Below are 26,575 nucleotides of genomic sequence, written 5' to 3'. Positions count from 1 at the left end.
AGCGTAGAAATGTTCCTAGTCACATTATTCATAATAGTGAAAATGTGGAAATGGAAATGTCCATCAACAGATGAATGGATAAACAAAGTAAGGTATATTCATACAATGGAATATTATTCATCTGTAAAGAGGAATGAAATACTGGCACATACTACAACATAAAGATGCATCTTGGAAACATTGTGCTAAGTGGAAGAAGCCTGTTATAAAAAGAGCACATGATTCCATTTATATCACATGTCCAGATTAGGCAAATGTATATAAAAAGAAGGTAGACTAGTTGCAGCCAGGGCTTGAGACTAATGGGTACCGGTTTCTTTATGCGGTGACAAAAATATTCTAGAATAGTGTGGATGGTTGCACAGCTCCGTGAATATATATTTTAGAAGAGTGACTTTTATGCTACGTGAATTATACCTCAATAAAATTAAAACTTTTAGAGGCCCCACGCTATCTAGGGAACTTAAACCAACAGCAACAAGCTGGGCCAAATCCAAGGCCAGCCGCTCTCCGCGGCCTAGGACCGCAATCCGACCACGCCCCCCAGGAAAGGAAGTCCTGGCCTGGGGGCTGGTGATTGGGTGATCTGTAAAGAGGGCGGGGCCGTGTACCGCTCCGCTGGGGGCGGGGCGGGGCGGGGCAGAGAGCAGGCTTTTCTCGCGAGATTAGGCTGGTTCCGCATTTCCTCTCCGCTAGGTGGGGGAGGCGGGTGAGGTGGGCGCCGCAGCTGGTACCCGCTTACACTGGCTCGACCCCGGCTCGGAGCAGCGGCGGCCAGTCCTTCCGCTGTCGGCGGACCGAGGCCTAACTGCTACCTCTCAGTTCCCGTGCGAGCTCCGAGTCCCGACTGCGACAGGGGCCCGCGGCCCCTCCCCTCCCCTCTGAGGATAGAAGATGAGCTTCCTCTTGTGAGTGCCGCGGGGCCGAGGGTCCGGGGCTGAGGGCGGAGGGCGGCGAAGGGGTGAGGGGGCGCCTGAGGTGAGGACCGGCCCTGGGGTCCGGGTGGTCGGCGCTTGGTTTGCTCCGGTTTGGGGTCACGGGGGAGGCTAGGACGTGGGCCGAGGTAGATGGAGATGAAAAGTCGACGCAGAGGAAGCGGAGCGAAGAGACTGGGGAGTAGAAAGGCCCCGGGGCCGTCGCGCCTCCAAACTTTTCCGCCCGAACGGCCCTGAGGGCGAAGGGGCGACCTGGGGGCGGAGCCCGGGCCCCGCCGCGGGCTCCCGGTTTCTCTCCGGTCTGGAACCTTCTCGTAAGGAGGGTCCTTGCTGACTTAGCTTTTTACTCCACCGTTTGTCCAGTTGCATTATCGTCAGTGTTAAGTTACCCCGTGGACAAACGCCGCCCCCGGAAAACGAGGGGTGCGGCGGTGTGAGAAGCATTGCGCTAGCATCTTGTTTATTATTCTCAGGTGGCTCCCTCTACGTAATACATTGCTTCAATATGTGTTGTATGAATGAGTAAATACCCGTTTTTCGTTACAGACGTTACCCACAGACTTGACATTTTTATTAAAATTCAGTATTGCATGGTGTTTCATAACCAGAGTTAATCTAACTAGCTCCTTATCGGGAGAAATTTGGATTCTTTCGCTATTTATAAAGTAGGACTACTGAGAATACCTGGGTCCAGATCGCTTTTCCCCTCTTGATTATTTTGTTAAGGGATCTAGTCTTCAAAGTATGATGATCAGGTCAAGAAGTCTGTATGATTTAGATTTTAATTGCAGACTTCTGTATTACTAGAACAATCTCTCCCATCCCTCCCCCATGTCTTTTTCTTACGAGTGACTGTTTATTTAGTGGTTGGTTTGTGTATGCACGTTGCTTAGTTGCTTTTGGATGTAAATGTGAGGCTCTGTATTTCTTCTGAACTTCGTTTTGTTGATGGATATTTGAGTTTCCACTTTTTGGGTTTTACGAATAATGCTATGAACTTTTACGTACAGCACATATTTTTGTATTGGTGTGTTCATTTCCCTTGGGTATTATCCCGGAGCGAGGAATGGGCTACATGGCAATTATGTTTAACCTTTTGAGGAACTGCCAAACTTTTTCAAAGCACTGCACCATTTTGCATTTCCAACAGTGACGTATGAGTCTCATTTTCCCCACTCTCTCTCGCTAGCACTGGTCTTTTTTTTTTTTTTTTTTATAACCATCCTAAGTGGGTGTGAAATGGTATCTCACTGTGATTTTAATTTGCATTTCCCTAATGACTAAGAAGGTTGAGCATCCTTTCGTGTGCTTATTGGCCATTTGTATATTTTTGTTTGGAGAAATGTCTATTCAAATCTTCTGACCATTTAAAAAATTATTTTAATTATAGTTGACAACTTTTGGCCATTTTTTAATTGGGTTCTCTTTTTGTTTTTGAGTTGTAAGAATTCTTTATCCTTGATACAAGTCACTTATCACATCTATGATTTGCAGATATTTTCTCCCATTTTGTGGATTCTTTTCACTGTCTTGGTGTCATTTGAATCACAATTTAGATGATGATAGTATTTGAATATTGAGCCATCATTCTATGCCTTCCGAATTTAGTTTTCTGTCATTCACAGCTTTCTAGATATAAAAGGCAATTCCTTGTAATTTAGTACTTCCCTAATAAATATAGGGGTTTACCACGTTGAAAAACTTTCCATATTTGAATTTTAGTGTTTTTATAATTCATTTTACTTCTTTTTGTGTGTGTTTTTAAAATTCATTTTACTTCTTAATCTTATTTAAAATTCAAATTACTGGGGTAAAATGAAAGCCCACAGTTTATTATTTTCCCCTTCGTAGAAGTAATTAATCACCACTATCAATTTGATTTGTATCCTTTCTGTACATTTACAAAATGGGCTCCTGCTGTTTATTTGGTTTTGTTTTAACCATGTTTGAGATCTTTTCAAGTAAATACATGTAGCTCTATCATGTCCTTGTATCTTGTTCTTAACTACAATGCAGTACTCCATGGCACAGATGTATCATAGTTTGTTTATTCATTCTTCTAATTAGCCTTGTTGTATCGCAAGTCAGCAAGCTGGACAAGACACCTTAATCAGCCAATTAGGAGTCATCTTTATTGCACGCAGGTTCAGAGCAGATTACCTCTGTCAAATTCTGAACAAACACAGGAGGGAGTATTTCCTTTTTATATCCTTCTAGTTCTTTGTGTAAGACAGCTTGTAACCTTGAATACATATCGTATCTAACACCTGTCATATCTATACAGACAACTTGTAACTTTGAGTACATATTATATCTATATAGACACCTGTAACCTTGGATGAACAAACACTTGGCAGAGTATGTGAATTAATATCAGTTATCAGTGTATCAGCCCCTTTAGATGGCTAGCTTGCAAGGTCAGACAGTTAAGTTTATCTTTTCTATTATTCAAACTAAAAACAAAGTTATATTTTATAGAATAAGAGACTATCTAAAAATAACAGAGTAGTTCAAACAGCAGTTTTAAACAGCAGTTTTCCAAAGGAGGGACCACCATGCTTCAGCCTTAGGATTGTTTCCAGATTTTTCACTATTAAAAACCATCTTGGAAAACACATCCTTACATATATCTAAGAGAGATACTTAGTGGAAGGGATAGATTGAGGAACATTTCAGTGTTAACATATACCGTACTGCCATGTTGCCCTCCCAAAAACACTTTGCCCTTTCACCAATGCTGTATTAAAGCACTAATTTCTCTATACCACACTTAAGGTAATTGTTTTCACTTTTGACACTCCGTTTAAGGAAATATCTTATTGTAATTAAATAGTTTTTCAGATGTTCATTGGTCATTGTAGTTCTTCTGAATCTATCTCCTTAGCCCATTTCTCTAAAGGGTTCCTTACCTTTTTCTTAACAGATTATGGAAGCCGTTATTAATCCAGTTTATCTTTTGTAATACATATTGCAAGTACTTTTTTTTTTTGTTACTTCTTGCTCTGTTACTGAAGTTTTAATTATTATAATTTGAAATTCATCCATTTAAGGTTTTTGGGTTTTGTGACATGTTAGGAAGACCTTCCTTGTGGATGGTGTGAGATAGGAATAAAAATGTATTTTCCCCCCAAAACTAGTTTACTTTTACTTTTTCTGCTTAAAACTTCAAAGAATGTGTTGCTTTCACTGTGGTTTGCTTTGATGGCATCCCAGATATTTTGGTATAGAAACTTTTTTTGTGTGTGTTTTTGAGCTAGTAGAACCTAGGGCTGCTTCCGTCGCAGCACCATTTTGGGTAGGTGGAAATTGAGGCCAAAAGGTGGTTAGGTTTCTCAAGCACCCACAGAGATTGTGGCAGATCAAGGACTAGCATCCAGGTTTTTTCTTTTTTTTGGTTCAAGTGCCCTTTCTATTACACCAGACTGCTTCAGGAGGCATAGGTAAATTGCCTTCTGTGTGACATTGTGCTGCTAATACTGTTTCTACATGAGAAAGAAATTTAAAGCATTCTTTTATTGTGATCATCACCCCCTACTCCCAAATCCTGGCACTTTTCAGGGAGTATTTGCTATTTTATTTTATAGTTTATATTATGCCATTAAAATTCTGCCATTCTGCTGCTTTCTAGTCCTAAAAATTTATATACTTTTTCTTTTAACCTAACAGCAGCAGCCGCTCTTCTAAAACATTCAAACCAAAGAAGAATATCCCTGAAGGGTCTCATCAGTATGAACTCTTAAAACATGCAGAAGCAACTCTAGGAAGTGGGAATCTGAGACAAGCTGTTATGTTGCCAGAGGGAGAGGATCTCAATGAATGGATTGCCGTTAACAGTAAGTTTTTAATAACATTCTACTTTTCTGGTTTATAGGAAGGCTTTGCTAAAATCTTTTTGTTAATGAGTTTTATTTTACAGGTATGTGTAGGTTGTAATATGATAAATTTATCTGTAAAGAAACACGTAAATACATATACATTAAAAACTAGTGTTCTCTTCAGAGTACTTGGTTGTAGCTTTTGTGGTTGAGTAAAGAGACCTAAGAAGGAATGATGAGTGCTTGGGAGAATGCAGCTGAGTAAACTTAAGTAAAAGATTGATAAATGCAAAGATTCTACTTGTGGTGGACCGTGACTTTGTAGGAATCCATCTGTATAGTTGTGTTCTCAATCCCAGCAGCTCTAATTTGCCTACTCTGTATACAGAAAAGCCAATTGCAGTTCAAAGCTTTAATCACTTATTTGTTGTGACTTGAGTAGTCATAGGAAATTGAGAGTTTGGGAGAAAATGGTGGAATCTGTAAGCTGAAAGTCACTCTTGAGTACAAGAAAGTGAGGGCATGACATGGAAGAATATGCTGAGACTAGAGATTTGAATATTAAGGTTATATCGTTTCTGAGATCAGATCAGTTCTGGGTGATAAGGTTTAAGTCTATTAAAAATTTCCGATGTTTCAGGAATTTTTTAAACTGTTTTCCCACCCGGCGTGCTCAGGGTTGAGTGACCTATGAACCAGGAGGTCCTGGTTCAATTCCTGGTCAGGGCACATGCTTGGGTTGTGTGTTTGATCCCCAATGTGGGGCGTGCAGGAGGTAGCTAGCTGATCAATGATTCTCTCTCATCATTGATGTTTCTATATTTCTCTTCTCCCTTCCTCCCTGAAATCAATAAAAATACATTAAAAATAAATAAATAAATTGTTTAATGGAAAATTTCAAACATACAAAAGTAGAGAAACTAGCACGGTGAATTCCCAGGTAACCATTATCCAGCTTTAACAATGATCAGATCATGGCCAATTCATGACTCTTCTGTGTATCTCACCCTGATTATTTTGAAGTGAATCCCAGACATATTATTTCATCTATAAAGATTTCAGTATCTCTAAAAGACAACTCTCCTTTTAAAGTAATGACAATACCACCATTCCTTTATGGTATCAAATATGCAATCAGTGTTCACATTTCTGTTGATTGTTCTATAAATGTTTCTTTAAAAAAAAAAAAAAAAGTATGATTGGGCCCTGGCCAGTGTCACTCAGTTGGTTGGGCGTTGTTCCATGCACCAAAAGGTTGCCAGTTCTATTCTCAGCCCCAGGTTGTGGGCTCGATCCCCAGTAGGGGGCATGCAGGAGGCCGCTGATCAATGTTTCTCTCTCTCTCACCTCTCTCTCTCTCTCTCTCTCTCTCTCTCTCTCTCTCCCTCTCCCCCTCCCTTCCTCTCTCTCTCCCTCCCTCTCTCTCTTCCTCCCTCCCTCCTTCCCTCCCTCCCTCTCCCTCCCTCTCCCTTCCTCTCCCTCCCTCTTCTCTCCTCTCTCCTCTCTCTCTCCTCCTCCCTCTCTCTCCCTTCCTCTTTTTCTAAAATCAATTAAAAAAATATATTTACAAAAAAGGTATAGTTGGCAGACCGAAGGGTCCCAGATTTCACTGTGGTCAAAGGTATATACCTCAGTTGCAGGCTCCTCCCCAACCTGGTCCCTCAGCCTGGCCTGGCCTGATGTGTTTCTTTCTTTTTTCTTTTTTAATTTAATAAATCTTTATTGTTCAGATTATTACAGTTGTTCCTCTTTTTCCTCCCCATAGCTTTCCTCCACCTGGTTCCCATCCCACCCTCTTCCCTTACCTCCCCCCCACTTTCCTCATCCATAGGTGTACGATTTTTGTCCAGTCTCTTCCCGCACCCCCCAAACCCTTTTCCCCCTGAGAGTTGTCAATCCACTCCCTTTCTATGCCCCTGATTCTATTATATTCACCAGTTTATTCTGTACATCAGATTTTTAATTCACTTGATCTTTAGATTCACTTGTTGATAGATATGTATTTGTTGTTCATAATTTTTATCTTTACCTTTTTCTTCTTCTTCCTCTTCTTAGAGAATACCTTTCAGCATTTCATATAATACTGGTTTGGTGGTGATGAACTCCTTTAGGTTTTTCTTATCTGTGAAGCTCTTTAGCTGACCTTCAATTCTGAATGTCAGCTTGGCTGGGTAGAGTACTCTTGGTTGTAGGTTCTTGCTGTTCATCACTTTGACTATTTCTTGCCACTCCCGTCTGGCCTGCATAGTTTCTGTTGAGAATCAGCTGACAATCATATGGGTGCTCCCTTGTAGGTAATTAACTGTTTTTCTCTTGCTGCTTTTAATATTCTTTCTTTGTCTTTTGCTCTTGGCATTGTAATTATGATGTGTCTTGGTGTGGTCCTCTTTGGATTCCTTTTGTTTGGGGTTCTGTGCGCTTCCTGGTCTTGTAAGTCTATTTCTTTCACCAGGTGGGGGAAGTTTTCTGTCATTATTTCTTCAAATAGGTTTTCAGTATCTTGCTCTCTCTCTTCTTCTGGCACCCCCATAATTCTGATGTTGGTATGCTTGAAGTTGTCCCAGAGACTTCTTACACTATCTTCAAATTTTTGGATTCTTTTTTCTTTCAGCTTTTCCAGTTGAGTGATTTTTGCTTCTTTGTATTTCAAATCTTTGACTTGATTCTTGCGTTCCTCTCGTCTGCTGTTGGGTGTCTGTATAATATTTTTTATTTCAGTCAGTGTATGTTTAATTTCTAGTTGGTCCTTTTCCATATCCTCGAGGGTCTCTCTCATATCCTTGAAGGTCTCGCTAAATTTATCGGCCTTTTCTAGGAAATTCTTGAAAAACCTTATAACTGTGGTTTTGAACTCTATCTCCAGTCATTTGTTTTCCTCCATTTCTTTGGTTTGTGGTCTGTTTCTTTGTCTCCACATTTTCGCTGCTTCCCTGAGTTGGTAGGGTAGCTTTGTGTGCTAGGTGTCCTAAATGGACCAGTGGCTCGGCCTCCCCAGTTACCTGAGGTGGACACTCTTGGTGCACCCCTTTGTGGACTGTGTGTACAGCCTTGTTGTAGTTAAGTCTTGATTTTTGTTGGTATCAGTGGGAGGAGTTGACCTCCAGGCCAATTGGCTGTGAGGGTCAGCTGTGTCTACGCCGGGAGACAGCCTTATTCAACTAGACTTGCAAAATTGCAAAAACCTCTGTGCTCAGCTTGGATGGGGCAGAGTTTCAGGGTGGAGCCTACAGCCTTGGCTTCCCAACAGCCCCGCCCTATGAGGTTCCTGGGTCTCAGTGTCCCTCAGTGTCCCTCGGTAATCGCTGCAAGCACCTCTGAGAGAAAGGCGCCCTCGAGTTTCGCCCGCTGCCAGACAGTCTAGTCTCTCCCCATATGAATCTGGATTCCCAGATTCTCGCCCAGAACTGGGGTTCAGTGCAGTCGGAACTGGGGCTCAGCTCTGTCCGGAGCTTTTGTCTCCTTCCCACTAGGGCAATCCAGTGGCACAGTCAACAGTCCGTCCTCTGCGCGCATTCATGTGCGTGCCTCCGGAGCTCTGCTTTTCGCCGCTCCCCTGAGTTTCCGCCTTATAGCCCAGATTCCCCCCGTAGAGCCTGGGTCCCCAGGGTGTGGCCCGGAACTGGGGTTCAGTGCAGTTGGAGCTGGGGCTCAGCGCAGTCCGGAGCTTTTGTCTCCTTCCCGCTAGAGAACGCCAGCCAGGCACTCAGCCGCCCCGTCCTCTCCGGCTCCGTCCTCTCTGCACGTGCGCGCCCGTGTCTCCATACCTCAGGCTTTTACAGCTCCTCTGATTTTCCTTGTGGTTTTCTCTTTCCTTCTAGTTGTAGAATTTCCAGTCAGCTTTCCTGTGGTTCTGGATTATGTCCGTTTTGTCTTTTAGTTGTATTTTTGAAATTGTTGTGCGAGGCTGCAGATTAGGTGTTTACCTATGCCGCCATCTTGGTTTCTCCTGATGTGTTTCTTTCACATCAATATTTCTCTCTGTCTTTTCCTCTCTCTTCCACTCTCTCTGAAAAATCAATGGAAAAATATCCTCGGGTGAGGATTAAAATAAATAAGTAAGTAAGTAAGTAAGTAAATAATAAAAACAAAAATAAAATGTATGGTTGGTTTAAATCAGGATCCAGGAAGGCCTGTTTTTTTTCCTTCTTTTTTTTAAATTTTAAAAATACATTTATTGGGGTGAATTAGTTAATAAAATTATATAGGTTCCTAGTGTAGAATTTTATAATACATCAGGTTTATATTGCATTGTGTACTCACCACCCAAAGTCAGATCTCCTTCTGTCATCATACATTTGACTTCCTTTCCCTCTGGTAACCACCACACTGTTGTCTGTATCTTGAGTATTTATTAATCCTCACCTGAGGATATTTTAGAAAGAATGGAAGGGAGGAGGAGAAACAGAGTGAGAGAAACATCGATGTGATTGTAAAACTACTTCACAGGTGGTAGTATATATTTCTAATGGAATAGCGACTTCACTTGGTTGCCTCGAGCACGCACTGGAGATCTAGCCTGTAACTGAGGTATGTGCTCTTCACCGCAATCAAACCGATCCTTCAGTCTGTAGGCCAACACTCGATCCACTGAGCCAAACTGACTAGGGCTTGAGGTGTTGTTGTTTTTAATATATTTTTATTGATTTCAAAGAGGAAGGGAGAGGGAGAGAGAGAGAGGATGAGAGACAATCATTGATTGGCTGCCTCCTGCACACCCCCTACTGGGGATTGAGCCCACCACCCAGGCATGTGCCCTTGACTGGAATCGAACCTGGGACCCTTCAGTCCGCAGGTCAATGCTCTGTCCACTGAGCCAAGCTGGCTAGGGCTAGGGCTTGAGTTTTGTTTTTGTTTTTAATTTTTAATTATTAATCAGAGAGGAAAGGAGAAGGAGCGAGAGATAGAAACATCAACGATGAGTAAATCATTGATTGGCTGCCTCCTGCACGCCCCCCACTGGGGATCAAGCCCGCAACCTGGGCATGGGCCCTTGACCGGAATTGAACCCGGGACCTTTCAGTCTGCAGGCCAATGCTCTGTCTACTGAGCCAAACCGGCTAGGGCAGGGCTTGAGTTTTTGATTGATTGTCTTGTTTGTTCATTTGTGCTTTCAGTTTTATATCCCACCCTAGAGAGCTGGTGCTCTCTGACATCCCCCGAGGGGTCCTGGATTGCGGATTGCTAGAGGGCGGTTCTCAGGTGATGCACCCTGGAATTGGGCTCCCTCCTCTCTGGTTCTGGGTGCCTCAACCGAGAACCACAGCTGCCAAGTCACCACAGCTTGGCAGCTCCTGCATTGCACGTCTGCCCCCTGGTGGTCATTGCGCATCATAGCTACCGGTCGGATGGTCACTTAGGCTTTTATATCTGTCTTCTATATGCATAAAAGGCTAATATGCAAAGTGTCCCCTCGGAAGTTTGACCAGGAGACTGGGAGTTCGATTGCTCACTATGATGTGCGCTGACCACCAGGGGGAGGTGTGGCATGAAGGAAGGTCCTAGCCAGTGGCTGGCAGCTGGGGAAGGAAGGCCCTGGCCGGCAGCCGAGGAAGGAAGGCCCCGATCGGCCCTGATCGCCGGCCAGGCCTAGGGACCCTACCCTTACATGACTTTTGTGCACCGGGCCTCTAGTATATAGATAGATGAGTGAAATCATATGGTTCTTGACTTTTTCCGTCTGACTTACTTTGCTTAGCATGATATTCACAAGATCCATCCATGTTGTTGTAAATGGCAATATTTCATCTTTTCTTATGGCTGGGTAGTATTCCATTGTATATATGTACATATATATGTTTCCCCGCATTATAGTCTTTTTTCTTTGCTGTTTTGTTGTTCTTAAAGACATTAGTTCATTTGTTCTCCACAGTGTGAATTTTACTGATCATCCCAAGACACCAATTATGTTCTGTTCCTCCTTTTATTTCCTGTAACTGTTAGATCTAGAGCAACACTGTCCGATAGTACTTTCTCTGATGATGCAAGTGTTCTATATCTGCACTGTGGCCACTTGAAATGTGGCTAATGTGACTGAAACTGAATTTTAAATTTAATTTCATTTTAATGTAAATGGCTATATGTGGCTAGTAGCTACCATGTTAGCACAGATTTGGAGCTTGGATTAGTCAGACTTGATTTTGTTTGTTTGTAAGACTACTTCATAGGTGGTAATCTTATCTAATACAGAGGGAATATGCTAATTGACCCTCACACTGTCACAAAGATGGTGGCGCCCACAGCCAATAAGGAGGGAATATGCTAATTGACTGCCCCACCCTCAAATATGGCAGCACCCACAGCCACAAGATGGCGGCGCCCAGTCCCCTCAGCCCCGCCGGGGCAGCAGGCACGGCAAGGCTGGGCCCGCCCCACGCGCCTGCCTCCGGAGTCCCCCAGTTCCCTAACCCCCCCAGCCGCCCAGGGCCGCCCGAGGCTTAAGTAACCAGGGCCGTCCGAGGCTTGCACTGCCGGCAGTGGCAGCAGCAGAGGTGTGATGGGGCGTTGCCTTTCCCTGATCGCTGGATCGCCTCCTGACCCTGAGGGCTCCCGGACTGTGAGAGGGGGCAGGCCAGGCTGAGGGACGCCCCCCTCCAGTGCATGAATTTTCATGCACTGGGCCTCTATTACTAGTATATACTTTTAATGGTATAGTGACTTCCATAGTCACTTTAATTGTCTTTATGTGGTATATTATTAATCAGCTATTGATAACTGTTGCCTTGCTCAGCACATCTGATAGAAATGTAATGTAATATAAAATTTTCTAATAGCCACAAAAGAAAAATTTTGCTTTTTTCAACTCTTAAAAAGCCATTATTCATATCACTAAGAGAAAAAACAAGGTGCAGCCCTGGCCAGGTAGCTCGGTTGGTTAGAGCATCATTCTGAAATGCCAGGGTTGCGGGTTCAATCCCCCATCAGGGCACATACAAGAATCAACCAATGAATGCATAAATAGGTGGAACAACAAATTGATGTTTCTCTCTTTTTCTCTAACAACAAACTTCTCTCTGACAATAAACTAATTGCTAAAATTCTGCGGCAGAGCAAATAATATGTTTTTGCCTATCTGACAAAAAATAGGTATAATTTTGAGTCATTCACACCAGACAGCTATTGTGTTGACTGTTGTCATTTTTAAATTTTATAATTTAAGGGAAAAAGAGGTCAGTGCCCCTGACTAGTCAGGTATTGCATATTTTAAAATTTCTTGCAGCACACTGGTTTGAAAATTGCTGCTTTAGATTTATAAACTAAACTAGCATACCATCTGAGCATACTCTTTGTTTTGAATGAATATTGAGTGCCTAAGTATTGCTTTCTTAGAAACATGACTAAAAGTAAGGTTTGTAAGTGAGGGAGTTTTGTACAAAGTTCCTTTAATATGTTTTTAAGAAATTTGAAAAAGCCCAAGTGGATTTTTAGGTACTCCTTTAGACAGGGAATGAAACCATTTTAAAAAAACTTGTGCGGTTTTAAGGCTTATGTGGTTCGCATTGTACAGAGTGTAATATGCTTCACTCAGTTGTTTCACTCTCCTTCTTCCTGTTCCATTTTTTTGCAGATCGAGCTGAAGCTCCTTTACAAGTACTCCCTGACGACTTCAACTCTTTAATATGTTAACTTTTCTCTGAACTCTCACACTTATTCTTGGCCTTTGTATAACTACCTTCTTATATATTGTATTACTCATCTCTTGTAATTTTGCCCCTTCTGGGAGAATTCAGAGTAAGGGACATTATCCTGTGTCTTTTTTTTTTTTTTTTTTTTAATGTCTTCAATATGTATAGCCTCAATTTTTTTTTAATACATTTTTTTATTGATTTCAGAGAGTAAGGGAGAGGGAGAGAGATAGAAACATCAATGATGAGAGAGAATTATTGATCGGCTGCCTCCTGCACGGCCCCTCCTGGGGATCGAGCCCACAACCTGGGCATGTGCCCTTGACTGAATCGAACCTGGGACCCCTTCAGTCTTCAGGCCCACTGAGCCAAACCAGCTAGAACTAGCCTCAAATTTGTTATGATGAATTGGATTTTTTAAATGACTGTTCATAACTGCCAATACACCTCCCTCACAGTGTATTTCATAACACTTTTCTGATGCAAATGATAATTGTCTAGTCCAGATGAATAGAAGCTATGGCTTTTTTCATTCCCTTGGATGTAATCAAATTGTGTATTCTAATGACGTATAGTCACCATTAAGTTAGAATTATCTCTGATTTTTATTTTTCTGCTGTTACATACTGGTTAAGAGCTTAGTATATTAAAAGTGAATGTATGTTAAAAGTTAACTTTACTTAGGTGTTACAACTTACAAAGAAAAGAGAATTTACAGTATCCTTGGATCATTGAATTTCCCAAGGATTCAGCCAAGAATTTGTCTATTTTTCTTTCAACTGAGAGGTCTGATGGTGGTGTGTTTACATAGATATTTTAACACAATTCTGCTATTATATTTCTAGCTGTGGATTTCTTCAATCAGATCAACATGTTATATGGAACTATTACAGAATTCTGCACTGAAGCAAGCTGTCCAGTCATGTCTGCAGGTCCAAGGTACATATTACTGCATTTTATATAGGAGTACTAAGTAAAGCTAATCACTAATTGATAGAAATTAAATAATAAAGACTTTTTTCTTATCTGTGTAAAAGCAGTTCAATTTTATGGATTCTTGAATATTTACCTTTAAGCTTTTAGTTATTATTAAATACTTTGGCATTTGGTACTTAGTGTTTGATTTCCTAATGGCATTACAGTAAGGAGTTGTAAAAGGAAAAGAAATTTAGGACTCTGTTAACATGGTTCTGTTTTTTAAATTAATTCTTGAAATCGAGTTTTTAGTTAACTTTTTATTATTTGATTCCTTTTCCTTGTGCTTATTTAGTGTTAATTACTTCCAACTGTGCTGTGTTAGTTATTTGGCTTAACCTTTTGCACTCGGATGTTGAATGTGACTCGACACGGTTAGCATTAGAATAAAGGAATCGAGAAAAAAGCAAGCGAGTGCAAAGGATTAAAGAAGCTAGATTTTTAAAAAATTGACTGTAATAAATTTCAAGAAATACTGAGAAAGAGATGGAACTCTTTCTCAAAAGAGTTGTTGTCAAAGTTTGATGGTGTGTGATTTACGTGTTTCCTTCTAGTCTTTTCGATAGTAAATGACTGAATTTATGTCATGGTAGTTGGTGTCAAGATATTTATTTACCTCTTGGGGAAAAAAATTGTCTTTTCTGAATTTTCTACAGGTGTAAAGGATAGATCTCCAGGCAGTTGGTAATCCTGTCTTCTATACTAATAACAGCCTAGGTGGTCGTCACACCCTCACACTGTCACAATCCATCACCAGGGTGGGTGGGGCTTGACGCTGCATGCGCACCGTGGGGGCGGTTCCTGGCTGCTGCTCCACACGGCTTCCACTGGGGGTCCCGTGGTCCCACGCCCACCATGGAGGCGGGAACCCGGGCTCCGGCCTACCTCTTTGGGGCAATCCATCAAGGAGCCCCAGATGGGTGGGCGGGGCCTACCTCTTTGGGGCAATCGATCACAGGGCTCCCGCACTGTGAGAGGGCACAGGCCAGCCTGGGGGACCCTGCCCCCCCCCAAAGTGCACGAATTTCGTGCACCGAGCCACTAGTTTTTATTATAGTATTTTAGGAGGGATTTTTAAAATATATATTTTTATTGATTTCAGAAAGGAAGGGAGAGAGATAGAAACATCAATGATGAGAGAGAATCATTGATTAGCTGCCTCGTGCACGCCCCCTACTGGGGATTGAGCCCACAACCTGAGCATGTGACCTTGACTGGAATCAAATCTGGGACCCTTCAGTCTGCAGGCCGAGGCTCTACCCACTGAGCCAAACCAGCTAGGGCGAGAGATGTTTTTATTTTGTGTTGTTTTAAGTTTTAGTTCTCAAGCTTCCTTAAAGAAATTTAAATATCATCTGAGCATACTGTTTGTTTTGAATGAATATTGAGTGCCTAAGTAATGCTTTCTTAGAAACATGACTTACACCCTTTCCAAGAAACAGTGTTTTATAATGTAAAAATGTTTTTATTGATTTCAGAGAGGAAGGGAGAGGGAGAGAAAGATAAACATCAGTGATGAGAAAGAATCATCCATTGGCTGCCTCTTGCATGCTCCCCACTGGGGATCGAGCCCATAACCCAGGCATGTGCCTTGAATCAACCATGACCTCCTGGTTCATGGGGCAACACTCAACCACTGAGCCATACTGGCTGGGTAGGGTTTTATGATCTTGACTCTATTGGTGATAACTTGGTGACCAAGGAACTCAGAATGCGGTGATCCATCAGTCCTTTCCCCAGTCCTCACAGATAGAAATATAGTTCATTTATCTTTCCCAGGGCTATGCTAGAAAGCATCCATTCTGGCACTGCCAGCTGCCACATTATCTTCTCTTTTTCTTCCAATTATAACCATCACTTATCAAAATAATTCAATGGGAAACTCAGTAATCTTAAGTAGAAGTTTAGGTAATTTACTAAAGATATATATATATATATATATGTAATTTCTGTTGACAAAATGTGAACCTACTTTGATTATAAGTTGCACATTTGTTAATGTGAAAACTTTACATTTGTTAATGTGAAAACTTTATCAATAAAACCTTTCTCTCTTCAGATATGAATATCATTGGGCAGATGGTACTAATATTAAAAAGCCAATCAAATGTTCTGCACCAAAATACATCGACTATTTGATGACTTGGGTTCAGGACCAACTTGATGATGAAACCCTTTTTCCTTCTAAGATTGGTGAGTTAATGTTGTATAACTGTTTTTCTTTTTAAATGATAAATGTGTGCTTTTTAACGCTCTTATTTTTAAAAAATGTAACAGAGACTGTCAAATTTTTCTGCATAAGATTATAAATGTATATTCCTTTCAGAGATGTTTGTGTCTGCCTATGTTTCTTTACCAATACTGGTTGTTAGTCACTGAAAAAAATTTTTATAATTTAGGTAAATAAGTTAGTTTTAAGGTACATTTTTAAGATATTGATGAGATTTAGCATTTTTTCTTGTATTGATCATTCAGTTTTCTCTTTATATCCTTTGTTCATTTATTTATATGTTAAGGATATTAGCTTTTTGTCATAAATGTTGTATGTATGTATTTTTCCCTAGGTTGCCTTTTGTCTTACTGTGTTCATCAAGTGATTTTGCTATATATAACTTTCTTATTTTGTCTTATTAATCTTTTCTTTAATGATGTCTGGGTCTTAATCAATGATTAGAAAGGTTTTTTCTACTTCACTATTATAAAAATATTTATCCATGTTTTCATTTAGTACTTTTTGTGGTTTTGTTTTTACATTTAAATCTTTGTTCTGTCAGGAATTTTTTTCTCATTGTTCCCTTTATTTTTTCCTCACTTAGAATGGTAGTCAGTTTGTCCAGTACTATTTATCCAAATACATGTGTCTTTTCTCCCCTGGTCATCAAGTTGTCACATATTTTGGAGTCTTTTAATCTCTTTACCTGTTTCTATAGAAATTCCATACTGTTTTAATTAACCATGGGCATATATCTTTGAGCATCTTATAGGGCTGGTCTCTCTTCCTTGCTCTTCTTTTTCAGAATATTCACGACTATTCTGGGATATTTGTTCTTCCAAAGAACTTAGAATCATTTTGTCAAGGTAAAAAAAAAAAAAAAATCTTTGTGAGATTTTTTTTATTATTTTATTCAATTTGTAGATTAATATAGGGATTCTTGTTCTCTTGACAATCCTGTACCTTCCTATCCTAGAATAAGGTATATTTCTTCATTTACTCATGTCTCTTATTTGCTATATCCTCTTATAAAATTCTATAGTTTATGCTAATCCTTCAAGTTTCTTAAGTTTATTCCTAGGCATTTAATTTTTTTTATTAATATTTGGTTTCCAGTGGTTAGTGTTTAGTATATAGAAAATCTGTTGATTTTTATATAAATTTTATCATTGACCACCAGATTTTGATTATTCCTGTTGTTTTGGGTTGTTTTTCTTGAGTTTTTAAAGTATACAGTTACATCATACTAATGGTAATTTTGCCTCTTTCTGATAATGTATATTTCTTGTGTAACTCTTACCTAATTGTACTTACAACTAGTACTTCCAGAGCAGTGCTGACTAATGGTGATAATGCAGACATCCTTTTCTCGTTTCCTTTTATGAGTGCGTCTAGTATTTTAGCATTAAGCAAGAATCTTGCTTTTGGTTACAGGTGTGTGAATTGTGTTGCCATAAGGTTTTCTCCATTTTTTAAAAAAATGTTCTCCTAGAAGAGTATTTTTATTTGCTAATATTTTGATTAAGGTTTTGGAATTGGTATTTATGGATGAGAATGGTCCTTGTCATTTTCAGTGTAAGGGTGTCTTATGAACAACATATTGTTGGATTCTGTCTTGTTTGTTAAATGCCAGGAAGTGGATGGCACATAAACAAGAGAAATTTATTTCTCAAAGTTTAACCCTTTGCACTCGCTTGTTTTTCTCGATTCCTGCTACCGTGGAGTCACACTCAACATCCGAGTGCAAAAGGTCAAAGGCTGAAAGTCTGAGATCAGGTGCCAGCATGGTTGGGCTCTGGTGAAGGCCCACTTCCAGACTGCAGACTTCTCACCTAGTCCCCACATAGTAGAAGGGCAGCTCTCTGAGGCCTCTTTTTATAAGGCCATTAATCCCATCCATGAAAGGTTGGCCCTCATGACCCAATCACCTCCCAAAAGCTCCACCTACTAATGCCATCAACTAGGGCCGTGGTGGGCAAACTGCGGCTCTTGAGCCACATGCGGCTCTTTGGCTCCTTGAGTGTGGCTCTTCCACAAAATACCACGGCCTGGGCGAGTCTATTTTGAAGAAGTGGCGTTAGAAGAAGTTTAAGTTTAAAAAATTTGGCTCTCAAAAGAAATTTCAATCGTTGTACTGTTGGTATTTGGCTCTGTTGACTAAGGAGTTTGCCGACCACTGAACTAGGGGATAGGACTTCAACATATGGATTTTGCCAGGAGGTAGGGGGGGAACAACACAAAAATTCAGACCATAGCAGATTCCTTTTTTGCAGTCTAACTAAAGGTTTTTCAGAAGTTATATCATGTTACATTTTTTCTGTTTGCTATTGGTCAACTTTTCTATTAAGCATTTTATTTGCTTAATAGCAAATAAAGATTTGTTATTATATAGTGACTATGCTTGAATGTTTCTGTCAAATTCAACTTGAAAGTGCTTAGATTAAAACAAATATTTCTTTATTCATTAAAGTTTTCTGAAGAATACTTTTGACTTTATTCTCTTTTCTCAGCTTCCCATTCATCAGTAATTTATCCTAATGTTCTGGCATTCTTTTCCCCCTCATTACATTATTACTATATACCACATTTACTTATGCCAATTATCTACTTAGACAAAATTGTTTATTCACTTTTAAACTAGTATATCCAAATTATATCTGTTCTTTTTATTAGCAAGGTGCCCATTTATAAATTTTGAAAAGAAATTTGACATAAAAATCCATCTTTTCAGTACATTAATATAAGACCCATTTCAGAAAAACAAGCCCATAAGCTTCAGAATAATGTTTGAAAGGGCAGGTTGTTAGCCAAGACTCGGGGTGGGGGGAAATCCCCCACAAAAACCAGCTTATAAGAGCAAAATATACTAAATTTCAAGCTAGAAAGGACTATTTGAGAAACAAAACAACATATTCAGGGAAGGAAAAAGTGTTTAAGCTTTTGTCCTTGAAAATTTAAAGAAAATGTTTCAAGAGTAAATGTTCTGGAACAGACCATTAAGGTTATTTGGAAGCAGGTACCTTCCTATGTGTTTATTTACTATACTCAGTGCCAATTGTATTGTCGTTCACCTATCCCTGCCTTCTAAGAGACTTTGTCTTGTTAACCAAAATTTTCAAGAATGTAACCAGTTGCATCCCTACCTGCACGGCTTGGAAAGAGATTCCCAAACCCTGTCCCTGTTATTTTCTAAGGAGATACTTACTTTCTTGGAAAAATAGGGAGCTGCTTTTCCTCCCTTTTTTCAGGAAGTATATTTCCTTCTTAGACTACAGAACAATGAAAATAGCACTTTAATAAAATAAAATAAAGTTTATACTCCTAGTTTAAGAAAATGCTTTTCAGAGGAATTCAAGAAGATAAAATTACTTGTAAAACAGTAGATTATGATGACCTGAAGTGTGCCTTTTCTTTTTCTTAGGGCAGTTTCCAGTCCTAGTTGAGTGTGTAAATTTTTTTTAGTTACAGATTACAAAAAGTAAAAATTTTCTATTTATAGTCAAATGCTTAATATTATTACATTTTATCTTTTTTTCTTTTTTTAATATGTGTTGATTTTTAGAGAAGGGAACGGAGAGGGATAGAAACACCTATCGGCTGCATCAGCACTCCCTATTGAGCCCACAACCTGGGCAAGTGCCCTGACCAGGAATCGAACCTGCGACCTCTTGGTTCCTGGGTCAATGCTCAGCTGCTAAGGCACACCGGCCGGTCTGTTGCATTTAGTCTTAGGAAGAAACTCTTCAATATTAACCACAAATAGGCTTATTTTAATTTTGATTCAGTAACATTTTATATATAAATTTTGAAACCTGTGCCTGCTATTTTAAGATAGAAAATGTGTGGTATATGAGCATACCTCATATGCTTATGTTTGGGATTCCTTTTTCCCTTGCCTTTAAAAAATGTATATATGGCAGTAGGCTTGTATTTGTGAATGTGCATGTTTGTCTTTTGGAGTTGCTCATGGCTATATCTAAACTTTCTGCTGTTCAGTTAGATAAAAGACTAATGGATATATATTTATATTTATTATAGGTGTCCCATTTCCCAAAAACTTTATGTCTGTGGCAAAGACCATCCTAAAGCGTCTGTTCAGGGTTTATGCCCATATTTATCACCAGCACTTTGATTCTGTGATGCAGCTGCAAGAGGAGGCTCACCTCAACACCTCCTTTAAGCACTTTATTTTCTTTGTTCAGGTAAGTTGAACCATGTTGACTTTTGTGTTCTTCGACTTGAACATACTTGGCTTGGTAACTTTAATAAAGAACAATTTATAGAATTTTATTTATAGATGCAGAGCTAAGTGTAAGCAGCGTTCTCTTTTCTACTTTATTTCATTGATGTGCGTAGCAGCATAGAAAGCATCATCTCCATTCTGGGTTTCCTGCCTCTGGCTGCCCAGGTCTCTGGTTAGCTTATGACAAGGAGCACCAAAAACCCAAGAAAGCTTGTCCATACCCTTCTGATCCATCGCCACTGCTGGTAAAGGGACGCAATGAAAAACATCTGAAGTTTGGTTGTTTCATGAGATATTTATGCCTGGAAGAGAAATATTTAGAAGAACCTGTTACATGTTATCTTAGGTTCAGTGTCTAGAAGTCCCACATAAGGCCAAATGTTATGAAGTTTTAGCAGCTAGAATCTTTAAAATTCAAAATAATCACATTGTTTGAAAAAGATGTGGAAGAATTGGGACTTCTTTAGTCTCGCTTTAGAAATACACAATTCTGTATGCAAAATACAAATACGTCTAGATATTTTTTGGTGGAAAACCCAGCAGCTTTATAGTAGACTAGAGGCCCAGTGCGTGAAATTTGTGCACTTGGGTGGGGGGGTGTCCCTCAGCCTAGCCTGCGCCCTCTCACAGTATGGGAGCCCCATGATCGATTGCCCCGCAGAGGGAGGCCCTGCCCACCCACCACAGCCCACCAGTCAGTGGCCTGGGCCTCCCTCTTTGGGGCAATCAATTGCGGAAGCCCCCCATCCCCCCCGAAAGATTGCCCTGCAGAGGGAGGCCGAGGCGCCTCCCCTCCCCCCATTGATTGTCCCACCGGCTGGTGGCCTGGGCCTCCCTCTGTGGGGCCCCCCAACCAATCGTATCACACCCGCCTTGGCTGGCCTGGCGCCATTGCATGTCATAGTGTGGTCATCTGGACAGTCGTTCAGCTGTTCGGTCAATTTGCGTATTACAGTATTACGTATCACACAAAAGAGAAACATGCAAATTGACCATACCTCCACTACGCCCACCAGCCAATCAGGAGCGAGTATGCAAATTAACCCAACAAATATGGCGGCGGCCACAGAGCTGGAGAGAGCAGGAGGCTTGGGTTGCCCCTGGCAATGGAGGAAGCCAAGCTTCCTGTCCTGGCCTGCCCTGGCCTTCGCTCAAGGCTACAAAGTTGCAATTATAGAAGATAAATAAATCCCAGAAACCAGGGCCTCTGCTTGGGTTGCTGGGAGGGCGTGGCCAGCCTGCAAACTACCACAGGCCCCTCGCCCAGGTCGCCCCACACCCCAAGGGAACCCCCACCCTGATCCAGGACACCCTTCAGGGCAAACCAGCCAGCCCCCACCCATGCACCAGGCCTCTATCCTATCTAATAAAAAATATGCAAATTGACCATCACTCCAACACAAGATGGCTGCCCCCATGTGGACACAAGATGGCCAGCAGGGGAGGGCAGTTGTGGGCAATCAGGCCAGCAGGGGAAGGCAGTTGGGAGGGACCAGGCCTGCAAGGGAGGGCAGTTGGGGGCGATCAGGCCAGGAGGGGAGAGCAGTTGGGGGGGGACCAGGTCTGCAAGGAAGGGCAGTTTGGGGCGATTAAGCCTGCAGGGGAGGGCAGTTAGGGGTGACCAGGCCGGCAGAGGAGGGAAGTCGGAGGCAACTGGGCCTGCAGGGGAGAGCAGTTGGGGGGGACCAGGCCTGCAGGGGAGGGCAGTTAGGGGTGACGAGGCCGGCAGGGGAGCAGTTAGGCATCAATCAGGCTGACAGGGGAGTGGTTAGGGGGTGATCAGGCTGGTAGGCAGAAGTGGTTAGGGGCAATCAGGAAGGCAGGCAGGCGAGCAGTTGGGAGCCAGCAGCCCTGGATTGTGAGAGGGGTGTCTGACTGCCCATTTAGATAGAATCAGGCCTAAACGGGCAGTCGGACATCCCTCGAGGGGTCCCAGATTGGAGAGGGTGCGGGCTGGGCTGAGGGACCCCCCCACCCAACCCCCGTGCACGAATTTCATGCTCTGGGCCTCTAATCTATAATAATAAAAGTGTAATATGCAAATCGACCAAACAGCAGAACGACCATCTGAATGACCACACTATGACACGCACTGGTGCCAGGCCAGCCAAGGTGGGTGTGATGCTATTGGTCAGGGGGCCCTGCCATTGCCCCATGATAGCCCTGCAGAGGGAGGCTCAGGCCACTGGGGTTGTTGATCGGGGCGGGGGGGGGGGGAGGAGGGTCTGGGACTATTGATCATGGAGCCCTGTGATTGATTGCCCCAAAGAGGGAGGCCCAGACTACCAGGCCAGTGGCACTGCAGCGGGTGGGCAGGGCCTCCCTCTGCGGGGCGATTGATCACAGAGCCCTGGGTGGGAGGAGGCCCAGGCTACCCATCCAGTGGCGGGGCTTGCGGACTGCGCGAGGATGCAGGCCAGGCTGAGGGACACCACACCCCCCTCCCCGCAAGTGCACAAGTTTTGTGCACCAGGCCTCTAGTATAGCTTAACTATGAAAGGGAAAGGTCTGCTGCCCCTGAGGTGACCACTAGCAAAGGTTCAGTGTAAATCTTGCAGATAATTCCTGTGTAAATGCAAACACATACAATTTTAATGTTTTACCCAGTGAGCATCATGCTATTATAGTTGCTTATTTAGTAAGTCCTCTATATTTTAAAAAGGAGTAAAAATTATTCTATTTTAAAATGTTCACAGAGATCATTTCATTATTTCTTTCGATTTCAGAAAACTAATGTTGGGAATACTTTCTCTGACATTTACAGAGTTTTAATTTTAGATCTATTTTTAAATTTTATTTTTCTTCTCTTTTTAGGAGTTTAATCTGATTGATAGGCGTGAGTTGGCACCTCTTCAGGAATTAATTGAGAAGCTTGGATCAAAAGACAGATAAATGTTTCTTCTAGTACACGATTACCCTCTTGCTTCATCTACTGCTAGAGCTATCTCATTACTATCTGTTATAGACTAGTGATACAAACTTTAAGAAACAGGATAAAAAGACAACTATTGTCTCTGATAAAAATTGTCCCAAAGGTAGGTTGGCCTAATACCTTCAGAGTGAGAAATTTAGGACACAGCCAGATTTGAGGCACTGTGTCACCACACTTGTTATTGTCACTGAGTCACACTTTTAATATGTGATGGTTAATCTGTAGTTTATCAGTTTACATATTATTCTTTTACTAAAGAAAATGCTTTAGTTTGTTTCAGGTTATAGCATAATGGATATTAAGAATTTTTACCAATAATTTAACAAGTTTCCACAACAAATTTGTTAATATCTCAGTCAGATAGGTTTTATTCTGCTTATAGAAGAGAGGTTTTATTCTGCTTATAGAAGAGGTTTTTTTAAGTTTCTTTAAGGTTTAGAACAATTTGTGTCACTTTGGATAAACATGTTGTTTGAAGTTATATACTAGTGTTTTTATAGATAATACATAATATGTATATTTTTTCAAAATCCATGATTGCCATTTAAATCATATGACATGTGAGAGTAACCAAAGTTATTTCTAAAATGACTTTACTTTTTAATCTTAACCTTTTGCACTTGGATGTCGAGTGTGACTCGACACGGTTAGCATCGGTAGCAGGAATCGAGAAAAAAAGCAAGCGAGTGCAAAGGGTTAATTTGGGATTTTATTCACATGTGAACCTATCTCAATGTTTAGTAGTATGTTCATATTAGAAATAATTGTTTTAAGGCATCCAAGGTGGTCTTGGAGATTTTTTTTTTTTAAATACTTCGTTCAGATTAATTTGAATATGTAGCTTTTGGCTGACAAAAAGCAAACTTCCAAAAAATTAAGACAAATTTAGGCCTCAAACCACTATTTTTATTCACATTGTCTTTCAGAAGGCTTTGAAATTCTGGATAGAATGGAAAATGCTCAGATTACTTGATTGTTTTTGAGTTTCCTTTTTTAAAAAATGACTTCTATGTGTTTGGGTTGTGTGTGTTTTTTTTTGTGGCTTGAGACTTAGTAAAGAATACTATAGAGATGCATCAGCTTTATCCCAATAAGGATAAAACTTAAGGAAATCACACACACAAAAATATTAGAAAAAAACATCTTGAAAGGTGTACACATTTTACAACACAGTTAAAAGTTTGATGTTTCCTATTCTTGTATTTGTGTGTTTAAAGGAGACAGCATGGGATGAATAAGTAAAGAAAAAAAGATCTTCATTCTGTTAATAGTTAAAGGATGGATGTGTTAATTATTGTATCAAAACCTGAATTTATTTTATTTCTATTCAGATAAAAAGGATCTTCCCTTTAATGCAGAAAACATGATTTTCATTAGGCTTCTAGGATTTCGTGAACTCTGATGGTTTAAATGTATTGAGGCACAAATATATTAAAGACTTGCCAGACAGCAACCACTTTAAGTTCACCAGCATTCTGTTTCAGAGTTGTGACTTTTGCATAGTACTCACCAACTTCTTGATGGCTTTGGCAAAGGTTAGCTTTGGACCGTTTTGTGTTTTTTTTTGTTGTTGTTGTTATTTATTTTTATTATTCCACTAGAGTATAAGGAAGAGAATTACTTAGAAACTGTTTTTATAATAACTCAATTTCAATAAATTATTAAATATATTCAGGATTTTAAAGGAAACAAAACATTTCATCTAATTAGGCTGAAACCGTACCTCATTGTTTTAGGAGTGGGATAATCACCTATGAAAAAAAAAAAAAAAAGCCCTCTATGAAACATTCCATGGTCCACATTTTAAGTTGATTCAAAGGTCCCTGTCAGGCTATATATATGTTTATGTTGATCCTTTACAAACAAGAAGGCAGGTTTCTGGATACCACTGAGAATGTTACTGCCTCTCAACTTTAAACCTTAGTGGCTTTAAGTCTGCAAGGAATAAAGTTAGATTTCTCAACTAGGGTTGCACTTGCATCATCATTTCTAATATTTCAAATATTCACAAACAAAAGGATTCTCAATGTTCTCCATCTATTTTCCATGATAGAAATCCTCCCTCTCTTCAAGACTCAGCCCAAAATGAACCAAAGACTGTAACGTTAGAATAAGTATTAAAGGCAGCGTACTAGTGACACAAATAAAATTGTTGGTAATTTGAGACTCAGAATGGCCTTTTTAAAAATAAAAACATTCCCAGGTTCTCATACTAATCTGGCTTAGTCAGCAATGCATCCAAACATCAGTGTTACCATTACTTGTTTATATCCAAGGCCAGGGAGTTGAAGGCAGGAGAATTGGAGGAATGCGGGGGGAGGATGGCCCCTTCTTGACTTGGCTAAGGGGTCAACTTCTGGAACAGTTGGAAGAAATCTGTCTTTGACTCTCATTTTTGACTCATCTCTCTGTGCCCAGCATATGCCTGTTGGACAACACTCCCTACCCTGACCCCTCCCAATCACAAGCCATCTCTTGTCAATGTGATCCACTCATACCTGATAACAATCATGGGGTGGAGGGGGAGTGCTTTATAATATGCAGTTAATCCTTTGGTGCTTTTATTTTCAGGCCTTTAAAAAAATGTGGATAGTGATGTGCAGATTTTTGTTTAAATATTGAAATTTCCTTGTACTAGTTTTTGTATCGACAACCAAATGTATCTTTTATTCTTCTCTAGACTGAATAAAGTGATTTTAGAGGGCTTCCAGCTTAAAAAAAAAATTTCCTCTAATCTTAAGACTTGTAGAACCCTTAGCTCATGTAGCTGTCTGCTCAAGAAATGCAAATCTGTAGTCATCATGACTCTGATAACAAAAAAAGGAAAGTTTTCCTAGTCATGTGAGGCAAGAGCAGCAATCCTGGTGCTGATTTTAACTTTTGCAAACATCGTTGAGGTTTCCTGATTATACTGTTGGCCTTTTCTCTGAGCAGTGAGGTTATACTAGAAGTAGAGCTTCAGAGAAACATTATTACCTCACAAGCATAAACAAATCAGGCCCACAGAATGTAAGTCCTAGAAGTTTTAGAAGCAGCCCCAGTCACAGCACTGGTGTTACCCCTGTGTGGTTAGAGGAGGCTGTCTGCTGTCTGTAGAACTCCAGCCTAAAAGAGTGCTGGCCTGGGACACCAAACTGAGCATCTTCAACAGGGACATTATTTCCTCCTGATATTTGTTCAATAAGTGGATTTACTATTTATTGTAGAATTATGGCAAGGAGGGAAAATAATAGTCCCTCAGTCTTCCTGTATTTTTACATTAGATTTTGATATTTCAGACTATAAAAGGTTTTTGGGGATATTACATGTGATTGTAATTTTACTGAAGCAACTGCATTGAAATTCACTTGGGTTTTCCCTCATTATCAGATTCTATTCCAAACAAGTATTCTGTAAATCCACATAGACTGCTGATTTATTATGTTTGGTCTACATCAAAAATAGCTTGTATAAGTTAGTTTTGGTTACCATCTAAAATATTTTTAAATGTTCTTTACATGAAAACTTACGTTGTATTTTTAAATCTTTAGGGGCTTTATCTATTTTTCTAAGTCAGTTAACTGTACTTTAAAAAAAGTAATTTGTATCTACTTTTGTAACTTCATCAGAATAAAATATATTGAAAGAAATGACTAAGGTATGTGTCTCAACACACTTATTTGTGAAACTTGAGAATTTTTGCAGCCTCTGCAGAAGATTGTCTTTGCTTATCATTTAGTGGCTAAAATGTTTTCTTAACTCTTAGAAGAAAGGGTACAGTGTCTAAAGTACATCCCAGAGAAAAAAACAAGTAGTTTCATTTCTACCTTGCTAACCCAGATCTACATTCCTGGCTATGAGA

At 40.4% G+C, this 26,575-nt stretch overlaps 1 protein-coding gene across 3 annotated transcripts; it reads left to right on the top strand.

Moving 5' to 3' along the window:
- The first annotated feature begins 682 nt into the window (after window positions 1–682).
- MOB1A (MOB kinase activator 1A) lies at window positions 683–26,363 on the top strand. Of its 3 annotated transcripts, none has more exons than XM_054727818.1 (6): window positions 683–908; window positions 4,605–4,768; window positions 13,218–13,311; window positions 15,407–15,540; window positions 19,598–19,761; window positions 22,617–26,363. In XM_054727818.1, the coding sequence occupies exons 1-6, from the start codon at window positions 895–897 to the stop codon at window positions 22,692–22,694; spliced, it is 648 nt and encodes a 215-aa protein (XP_054583793.1). In that variant the 5' UTR covers window positions 683–894; the 3' UTR covers window positions 22,695–26,363. The 3 variants fall into 3 exon arrangements, with proteins under 3 accessions (XP_054583793.1, XP_054583792.1, XP_054583794.1); XM_054727817.1 differs by having other exon boundaries at window positions 4,602–4,768; XM_054727819.1 differs by lacking the exon at window positions 22,617–26,363 and adding an exon at window positions 16,365–16,425 and having other exon boundaries at window positions 4,602–4,768; window positions 19,598–19,702.
- The last annotated feature ends 212 nt before the right edge of the window (window positions 26,364–26,575 follow it).

This window comes from Eptesicus fuscus, chromosome 16 (assembly GCF_027574615.1).
Source record: "Eptesicus fuscus isolate TK198812 chromosome 16, DD_ASM_mEF_20220401, whole genome shotgun sequence".
Taxonomy (NCBI): Eukaryota; Metazoa; Chordata; class Mammalia; order Chiroptera; family Vespertilionidae; genus Eptesicus; species Eptesicus fuscus.
This window is presented reverse-complemented; position numbering and strand designations above follow the sequence as displayed.

Bases quoted from the DNA above. Each gene is read 5' to 3' on its own strand.
- MOB1A (XM_054727817.1), top strand. The intron at 4,769-13,217 runs GTAAGTTTTTAA...TTATATTTCTAG, and splicing joins TGAATGGATTGCCGTTAACA to CTGTGGATTTCTTCAATCAG. The intron at 15,541-19,597 runs GTGAGTTAATGT...TATTTATTATAG, and splicing joins CCTTTTTCCTTCTAAGATTG to GTGTCCCATTTCCCAAAAAC.